Here is a 10,629-nt window from a genome sequence, read left to right as displayed (position 1 = left end):
ACTCATGACTCAGCCCCCCACGAGTGTGAACACAGTGCATCATGACATTACAAATGCCTTCAGGAACATGACCTCCAATAACAGCAACAAGTTCTGCTTCATTTCTGAATACTTTTCAGAATGATATAGAAAAATGTTTCATTATCTAACAATCCTTTTATGACTAGGTTTTTCAAATGGACTTAATAGCAAGGGAGGGGAAATGCAATGAAGAACCACAAACCCTGATTTCTTTCATTCTTTACTCCATTCTATATTATTTTACATTTTATTTATTTATTTATTTATTTATTTATTTATTGTGTTTTGGTGGAGGTGAAATACGCATGTGTCATAGAAACTCTTATAAAAGACAACATTTAATTGGGGCTGTCTTACAGGTTCAGAAGTTCAGTCTATTATCATCAAAGCAGGAGTAGGCAGCATCCAGGCATGTATGGTGCAGGAGAAGCTGAAGAGTTCTACATCTTGATCTGAAGGCAGTCAGGAGAAGACTGCCTTCCAGCAGCTAGCAGGGGGGTCTCAAAGCCCAACCCCAAAGTGACACACTTCCTCCAACAGGGCCAGTCTCCTAATAGTGCCAACCCCTGGGCCAAGCATACTCAAACCACCACATATACACACCAAACAAATAAATACTTCATTAAAAATGTTAAGCGATTTGCTATGCCATTCTACACATGTGGGATAAAATAGGTGAGTTTAAGACACTGCTAGCAATCGAAATTAAATTAGTGTAGCACTAAAAACAGGAAGTGAGTGAAGTAAAGTACAGAATATAAAAATATAGTAATCTGAGACCTTACAAAGGCACATAAGCAATTTAATATAGAAAGTACTGTCTTGATTGGCAATGTGTGGTGGCCCAACATTAACTGCAGCACTTTGGGGGCAAAAAGATCTCAGCGAGTTTAAGCCAGCCTGGTCTTCATAGGGAATTCCAGGCCAGCTAGGACTCCATAGTGAAACTGGTTTGAAAAAAATAAAATAAAATAAATAAATAAATAAATAAATAAATAAATAAATGAGAGGGAGAGAGAGAGAGAGAGAGAGAGAGAGAGAGAGAGAGAGAGAGAGAGAGAGAGAGAAACCAGGTGGAATTGGGAATTGTCTTTATTCAACAATTCCAGTGATTACTAGCCTGGTATGGTATCATATGCCTGCAATCCTAAAGTAAGAAAATTGCCATGAATTCAAAGCCAGCCATAGCTACATAGTAAGACCAAACTAAACATAACAAAAATATGAACATATAATTCATCACTGAAAATATATAAATAGCAAGTAAACATTTAAATAAGTACTCAACTTTATTACTTTCTAGGGAACACTAAACTTGATATCATTTTAACTTAGAAATAAATGTCATATAACTACATACCTACAGTATGACTAAAGTCTGAAAGAAAAAAGAATAAAATTCCATATACAGATACAGATCAAATACACAACTCTGTTTAACTGCTAAGGAGAATTTTTAGAGCGACGACACAGTCCTTTTCAAAAACAATTTAACATTTTCCTAAATATACACTTAGCATATAACCCAGACATCAGACTCCTAAGTATTTATACAAGAGAACTCAAACCTCATGATCACACAAAAACATTTCCATGAATATTTAACCCAACTGCCAAAAATTAAGTAACCCAAAGGCCCATTAGCAAGTGTCCAGACTAAGAAAACAACTGTACAGTGACAAGCTAGAACTGCTCCCCAGAATGAAAAGCAAGTAACTGCTGATGCACATGTGAACCACGGGTGACCTGAGCGGTGACTCTCCCAGTAAAGTGTGACCGGGATGACTGTGTGCTTCACTGTTGCATTGCATGGCATCATGGCAAGGGCATGACTGCACAAAGGGCCACCAGGTCTGTGCCTCCTATGTGTGCTAAGTCTGACCAACTCCTAAGGCTATATAGTGAAGCAAATTACATGGGAACAATAGATGCATGAAGAAAAATTAACCCGAGTCTCTACCAGGCATCATGCAGGCTTTAATTACAATTGATCATACAGATATAAAAACTAAAACTATGAAACTTTTAGAAAAAATAATAAGGGTCCATTATCTTCATTGCCTTAGGGTAACAAAAGATTATTATAATAAAAATGTCATGTATATACAGATGCTGCATGCTTACCATGTTGTTACTTGCCAAGAAACCTAGGTGGACTAAAAATGTAAGTTTAAAACTTAATACTCTGAACCTATTAAGCATAATGCCCTAGCAACACAGCACATGGGGGTTGTTAATCCCCATGATTATGTGATTATGTGGCTGGTTGAACACTACACTATACTGCCACTGCCCAGATGTACAAAAGAATAAATATCGCGCTGTGTCTCACTGTCCTCCACTTTCCTAAACCAGTATGATTCCTATCTGCAGTGTAAATACTTATACACAGAGATTAATGTAGCTTTCATCATCATTACAGAAGCTTCTCTTTCCAGCAGATGGAGACCCTTATAGAAAGACACAACAGTCCGAATGCAAAGAACAGGGATTACAAGACTCCCAGCCCCAACTGATACATATATGATACAGCACTACCCTTAAAGGTTCAGGGAACATTGAAGAAGAGGGGATGAAAAGGTCATTAAGAACAAGAGGACCAGGATGTCTGCTGCAAGACTGTGTCTTTTACATGTAACAAGGTAGCTACACCCAAGAAATTTTAACTGTAGAGGAATTTTAATCCAGCAATATGGCTGCTCTGGCAAGGGATCACATCCAGAGACTCTACAGGTCTCTTTGATCCGGCTAGAATGACACAACTTGAATCCCTCTGGCTGGAATACAGACACCTTTAATCCCAAACAATGAAGGTCAAGTTAGTTTTTGAAAGTGAGTGGCAGACAAAGTGACAAATCAAAGAGATTTGACAGAATGAGAGAGAGATAGGCTCTCTTTCATGAGACCAGACAGGAAATAGAAGCTACTTAGGAGCAGCTCAGAGTACATCAGGAATGGGAGGGCAGTTCTGTTTGGTGGAGTCAGTGTGGTGCAGTCAGTGTGGTGCAGTCAGTGTGGTGCAGTAAATAGTGCAGTGGACTAGTGTGTGGAGAACAGAGGCAGTTTTACCAGGACAATTTTACAGAAACATAGGTGAACACAAAATGAGCCAGAGAATAAGAAGTAGCCAGAAGATGACAACAAATTGCCACAGCTATTTTGAGGTAGAGCAAGTCAGTAAGAAGACAAGAGAAGCCAGATTGAAGGAAGTTTGAGCCAAGACAGCTGAGTTGAGCCAGCCAGCCAGAGTTCAAAAAGGCTAAAAAGGGTGAGTTTATTCAGCAGTAAGCTTCCAAGATGACAATTACATCAAGCAAATAAAAATTACTTTTACACTTAACAGAATGGCTTGAGTGATAATACCATCAGTTTACATGCCAGTGAGAATGGGAAAAAATTCATGAATCCCCACCCTTAGATGAAAAAGCACTGCTGAGAGGGAGAGAATTAGTCTTCCTTGGTAACACATAATTGATTTTCCTGTACCAGAGTCCTCCCTGAAAACACATACATATAGGCAACAGTAAATGAACTCAGCAAACTGTGTGTGTATGTGTGTGTGCATGTGTGTGTCTGTGTGTCTGTGTGTCTGTGTGTGTGTGTAGTAATAACAATTTTAAAAAAAGAGGCAAAGAATTTGAAGGGAAATACATGGGAGAGAGCCTGGAGGAGGAGGAGAAGGGAAATTATATAATTATATTGTAATTTTTTTAAATTGCAAATTTAAAGTTTTCATTTAAGATGCAATTTCTACTAAGTATACCACTTTCACAACATATGAAATCAAATAATCAAAAGTTGAGCCATCACAGGTAATAGATATCTGTATATAATAGATACATATACAGACATATACAGCACTTCTAAAAAAATCAATACTAAAATAATGAATAGTTCATTTTAAGTAGACAAGCACTTAAAGAGACATTCATAAAATATACATCTGAAAGATGCTCAGCCACCATTAATCACCAAGTAAAAGTAAACTTAAGACAAAAGTAAAATACCATCTGTAAATTTCAGCACCTAAAATTTAAAAAGACTGACTGAATTCTGCGGTAGACATATAGAAAGGAAAACCCAACCTGTGAGAACATAAAATGCTATTACCACTTCATAAAAATCCTTCATACAGTTTCTTACTAACATACAACTATGAACAACCTGACAACTGCAGCTTTTGTAGGTAGCTGAGAAAAATGAAACCTTACATTGACAAAACACTTGTACAATAGTCTTTGCATAAAGTTCATTTATAATAGGTTCAAACTGAAAATAAAACAAATATCCATCTACCTATTTTCAGTCAAATTGTGATGTGGCTCTGAAATGGAATACTATTAAATCAAAGAGAATAATATACTACTGATACATAGCAATACGAGTGATATTATGTTCAGTATCAAAATCGAGTGAAATAAGCCAACTTCCACTGAATAAATACTGAATGGTTCCATTTGTACAATATTCAAAATACTGTGCAACTGATCAGTAATGATGAGCAAGATGATAGCTATCATGCAGGGGAAAATGACGGACAGTCAACACTGGGGAGAGAGAACTTGAGAACCCACCTACAGCGAACAGACAGGGTCTCAAGTGGGGGGACTGGGTTACCAACCCACAGTCAAAACTCTAACCCAGAATTGTTCCCGTCTAAAAGAACTGTAAGGACAAAGATGGAGCAGAGGCTAAAGGAAAGGAGGTCCAGTGACCAGCCCAACTTGGGATCCATCTCATGGGGGGCTGGAAGGCGCCAAGGCCTAACACTATTACCGATGCTAGGATGTGCTTACAGATGGAGCCTGGCATGGCTGTCCTCTGAGAGGCCCTACCAGCAGCTGACGGAGACAGACACAGATACTTACACACAACCAGGGGACTGAAGTCAGGGACCCCTATGGTTGAATTAGGGGAAGGATTGAAGAAGCTGAAGTGGAGAACAACCCCATAGGAATACCAGTTGTCTCAACTAACCCAGACCCCTGGGTGCTCCCAGAGACTGAGCCACTAACATACCAGCATGCATGGGCTGGTTCAAGGTCCCCAGCGCATATACAGAAGAGGACTGCCTGGTCTGGCCTCAGTGGGAGAAGATGTGCCTAATCCTGGAGAGACTTGAGGCCCCAGGGAAGGAGGTTTCCTGAAGTGAAGGGAAAATACCCTCTCAGAGGCAAGGGGGAGGAGTACTGGGATGAGAAACTTGGCGGGGGGGGGGGGGGAGGGACCAGGAGGAAGAGCAACAGCTGGAATGTAAATAAATAAAATAATTTTTAAAAACTGACTGGCAGGAGCTGGTGAGATGGCTTAGAGGTTGAGAGCACTGGCTGCTCCTCCAGAGGTCCTGAGTTCAATTCCTGGCGGTGGCTCACAACCATCTGTAATGGGATCTGGCGCTCTCTTCTGGCTTTCAGGCATATATGCAGACAGAACACTACATAATAAATAACTAAATCTTTTTAAAAACTGACTGGCAGAGAACACAGAACATTCTGCTATAATGGAAATGTCTGAAGCCTTAGTAGAGTAATGTTATCTTGGGAGACACACACTTAGAATAACAGCACTATGAAGGCTGATACAGGAGAACTGTGAATCTGGGCTACATATACATCCTGCCTTGGGAGTAGTGGGGATCAAACTGTACCCTTATGAGCTCCCTCCACTGAGTTACATCTTTTCCTCCAGATTGAACATGTAAAGTACATCACACTACCTGCGTATAATAAGCAAACTGGCTGTTTTCAGAAAATATGTTTATTGACTAATTCAAATCTGCACGGAAATGCCTAAGTTCACTTAGGACCTATACTTTCTATTCTTGAGCAAATCTAACTAACACCTCAGAATTATTTTACTACTATAATTCCACCTCTCATATTAGGAGATATATGAGATTTTCACCATGATGACATGATCTCTGAGGAAGTAGAAAGCAGGAAGGATTTACTCTGGCCCATGAACCTTTGGCTGTCACTACCGAACAACACAATGATGTGAGGCAAGAATGGGAAAACTAGGCAGCTCACCTCATGGAGGACAGGAAGCAGGAAAAGAGAAGGGGCAGGAGCCAAGACACACCTTTCCGGGATATCCCCAGTAACCTACTTCCTCCAGCCAGGCCCCGCCTCCTGCTTTGCCCCACCTCCCAATAATGCCATCATATATAACAGAGATTTAATCTGCTAGGTCACAACATATGGGACTCCACCACTTCCCCAAAGCCCATCAATGGCAAGTAAACTCCCACCTCATGAGCTCCCAGAAGAATCTCATATTCAATCCCTACGTCAGCATAACACATTTAACCCCAAACGGGCTTAAGCCATGCTTCTGTGGAAGCCTCTGAAATGGTGTAAGCAGCATATAAGGATGCCTACACCGGTATTTTACCAGACCTCTTAATGCTTTATTTTAAAAATAAATAAAAGATATATAATTTCTTCATTGAACCAAACATATTATGGTTTAAAAAAAAAAACTGTCTTCAAACTCAAGTAAAAGAAAACCCTTAAAACAGACACACGCAGAGAAATAGGCACAGGTACTCTGTCACAGCAGTGAAACAGGTAACGATCCTTCTAACATTACATGAGAACCAGAATTACAATTTGAGGTCCTATTGAAAAATGGCTGTGAGGTGTACTTTATCTTCTATGCTAGATTTGGTTGGGAGCAGATGATTTAGGTACTTAAGTGTATTTTCTCTAGACAAATTATTGCCATTTATATATTGTTAGCTCTCAACCCTGCCTATAAGAAGTAGCACAATGAATGATGTGTATTTACATGATCATAACGTAAACAAGTTCTATAAGGTCTTCAGAAACATTTAAACTGGCTTCGAGTTGTTAAAACAAAAAAATTTTTTTTGAACTGTGCTAGTGCACACCTTTAATCCCAGCACTCGAGGCAGAGGTAAGAGGATCTCTGTGAGGTTCAAGTCAGCCAGGGATACTCAGGGAGACCCGTCCAAAAAGAAAAGAAAATGGAAGTGGTTAAACGACGCAGCCCTGGTTAAACAAAGCAACCCTTTTAAAATACTTTTATTAATTCTGTGCGAATTTCAAAGTGTTTCCATGAGATTCCCTGGCTGCTCCCGGCCCCTGTCACGCTGTCTGCAGCACAGCCTACCTGCGCTCTCCTCTGCACCTCCAGGAGAAGTTCCGAGTACTGGAACTCCAGCTCCTTCTTTTGCTTCTGCCAGCAGCTCTCTTGGGCCTTGATCTGTTCTGCCACCTTGTTGAAGGTGTCTTCCTGAGTCTGCTGGAGCTCTCTCATTGTATCGGACTTGTTTTTACAGATATACTCCAGGTGACTTATCTATCAGTGGAAATGAAATAGAAATTGAGACATGGCTTCATATCTGTGGATGACCTACTCAAAAAAGGACCTACAATCTCCACTATATTTTACTCCTAAGATTACATAAATATATTAAGTTAAAATGTAAATAAAATAAGAACCAGAAGTTACGGGGATAAATTAGGCAGTTTAGCAGAAAATGGTATCATTTTTATACCTAAACAATGAATTTTTTATTTTTCCTCCTTCTAATAATGTAGCCTTTCCGTAATCAACTTATTTCTAGAACTGAAGCTCAAGCTATTTCAGGTATCCCTCAGTGAGAAAGAAATACTTATTTAAATGAGACTTACAAATGCAAATGCATTTTATACATAATAATGCATTTATACATAATAATGCATTACCATCAGTTTTCATATTAACAAACACTAAAAAAAACCCTTCTCTTCTAACATGCATGCCAATTAACGTTCTGAAGCTATGAGCAATGATTAAAAACATCATTGCAGAGACACAAAGCACATATTTAATTTACTCAATTTAGTTATCAGTCTGTTAACCCATTGCACACAGACTTGCAGTCCCAGCAGCATCTCTGTTCCTCGTAGTTTATTTCCCCATTTCTCAGGCCTACTTCACAAGGCCTTCGGTCATACTCTCAACTTGCTAAAGATAGAACTCACAATAATACGAGATCTTACCTTGCATTTTGTTAATACAACATATATTTTTTAAACTCTTACTTAACAGCAATTATTAGTGTGACTGAGACCCAGATACTACACTACAATGTATTTGTCACAAACACAGTTCTGGTCAGCTCAACAACCACAGGAGAAGTAACAGTATCTTAAATGGCAACATATATGGCCTGATACACCTCTTAACTTTCTGCAGTAAGAGCAGGGCTTTCTTTCTATTTCTGAAAGACTGAATTCTTAGGCTTATCAAACGGTAAAGTAACCATAAAGTCTACTGTTTTCAGAGATAATGTATACATTTCCCCTTCTAAAGTATGGGTTGTGGTTTTCTCACATAGTTTGTGGCATTTGAAGAAACAAGTCAAAATGTAACTTACAATTTTCTAAGTACTTTTAAAACAGCACTTCATATTTCCTAAGCAAAGACTTTTAAGATGATGTTTTTGAATAACTACATCCTGTTTCTATTTTATGCTAACATAAAGAGTTGGTTTATTAATGTAAATGACTAAGTTCTTTGAATTGCTTCATCAGTAAGATTAATTTATTTTCTCTTAATTAGGTCCCTGTGGCTGATACCGGCTAGTAGTATTAGCATGTCCTGCACAGAAAGTGGAGCTGAGAGACTTCATACAGACTTCAGTCACATTTACACGCCTAGAGCAGTGGCATCAAACTGAGCTGTAGACAAGCCATAATTAATGGTTCTGAATTATTAACATCCAAATTCTTTTTGAAATAAGATGAATGTCAGCCTCTCTTAATGATACTGTGATGTGGACAAATGTCACTGAATTTAATGGAGGTGTCTGGTGCCTGAGGACAGTTACCTTCTCATTAGCCCTGTTAAGGTCTGCAATGAGGGCATCAACATTCTCCTGCAAGACTGCACAGAGCTCAGACCAAGAGAATTTATCCAACATGCCTTCTGGTTGTTTTATGAGCACACAGCCTGCTACCAAGTGCTGATACAAGGTGTGAAGGAAGGTTAGCTTCTCCTGCAAGAAAAAAGGACTCGTTAACTCCTGAATACAAACACTGTACGAAGTAAAATACATAATACAAATAATAGGAAAATGCATTTTTAAAATCTAGAATGAAAAGACTGAAGTTTCAGCTATTATCATTTAGATGGTCTTTTCCCTCACATTCAGAAACAAGCATTAGATAAAATACTGGGTATTTCTTAGACTGATATTCAAAACACAAGTATAATTAGATACCGGAACACAGGATCTGTGACTTAGTTTACTACTGCTGGTGATGTGAGTACCTGCTTAGGTCTAAGCTTTATTATCTGTAGCACAAGGTATCTGTGTTTTAAAAGAACCTTTCATTAGAAGCCAATATACTAATTCTATATTTTCTTACTTATATTCTAAAAAACAGGCGTTAGTTAGGTCATAAAATGGTATGGAGATAACAGTGTTATTCCACTCTGGTGAAAGGCAAGGTACTTTAGGCGTCTGCAATCACACAGTTTCTCCCTCCCCCACAGATTCCACTCTACTTATCACATATAGGAAATCTATCCCAAGCCCCTTAGGCGAAGCACACAGTGATATGAAAGATACAGAAGAAGGGCTCATTTGTTTCCTCCACTTAAAGGTTTATATTGTATTCTGCATACTAGGCATCTGTGGGTGTTTAAGTATTACAAAGTAACAGAGCAATTTAAAGTGGACACATTTTCAAAACTGCCCAATTAGAAACATGTTTGAAAACTCCTTTAAAAGCATATTGTCATTATGATCATTAACTATCCACTGCCAAATGGGAAACGGCCTTAAGATATTTATTCTGTTCTAGAATCCAGTATAACTCTGACTTATCTTGAGCACACTTAGAGGACTTAGTTACTAAGATGGCATCTTTATAGCTAGTTCATCTCAAAAGATGAAACTCTAAAGATAAAGTAATTGTGATGTTGTAAAATGAACATCTTATGTGGATAAAAACAGTTCTCTCAAAATGTTTCAATATATCAGCAGGAGGAAAAAACCTGAAAGAAGAAAAACTAGGAGAAAATGGAAATGAAAGTGCAGATTTTAAAAAACACTAAATATAGTATATTAAAAGTTTTGTTTTGTTATTGGAAGTCGTGACAATCATTCTCCTAAACATTTCAAAGTAAGAAACATTAATATACCTGTATACTGTCCCTTTTTTTCAAATACAGTAATTTAAAAAAAATAAAAATTAAGCAAATAAATACAAAAGGACTGGATTAAGAAATAAAAATGTTGGGGCTGGAGAGATGGCTCAGTGGTTAAGAGCACTGACTGCTCTTCCAGAGGTCCTGAGTTCAATTCCCAGCACCCACATAGTGGCTCACAACCATCTGTAATGGGATCCAATGTCCTCTTCTGGTGTCTGAAGACAGTGACAGTGTACTCAAATAAATAAATAAATACGTAAATAAATCTTTAAAAAAAAAGAAGAAGAAATAAAAATGTCAGCTGGGCGGTGGTGGCGCAAGCCTTTAATCCCAGCACATGGGAGGCAGAGACAGGCGGATTTCTGATTTCAAGGCCAGCCTGGTCTACAGAGTGAGTTCCAGGACAGCCAGAGCTACATAGAGAAACCCTGTCTCAAAAAA

General features: G+C 38.5%; 1 protein-coding gene across 2 annotated transcripts in view; it reads right to left on the bottom strand.

Annotated features, from left to right (window-relative positions):
• Ccdc171 (coiled-coil domain containing 171) overlaps positions 1-10,629 on the bottom strand; it is a 301,438-nt gene that overhangs the window by 177,559 nt on the left and 113,250 nt on the right. For both annotated transcript variants that reach the window (XM_028753630.1, XM_028753631.1), the window contains 2 exons: positions 8,861-9,028; positions 7,156-7,344 (listed from right to left, as the gene is read on the bottom strand). In XM_028753630.1, the coding sequence (XP_028609463.1) occupies positions 7,156-7,344; positions 8,861-9,028 (357 nt within the window). The remainder of the gene's footprint in view (positions 1-7,155; positions 7,345-8,860; positions 9,029-10,629) is intronic.

This window comes from Grammomys surdaster, unplaced genomic scaffold, assembly GCF_004785775.1.
Source record: "Grammomys surdaster isolate TR1022 unplaced genomic scaffold, NIH_TR_1.0 125951, whole genome shotgun sequence".
In the NCBI taxonomy this organism is placed as follows: Eukaryota; Metazoa; Chordata; class Mammalia; order Rodentia; family Muridae; genus Grammomys; species Grammomys surdaster.
Note: the sequence above shows the minus strand (reverse complement) of the source record. Positions and strands in the feature narration are given on the sequence as shown.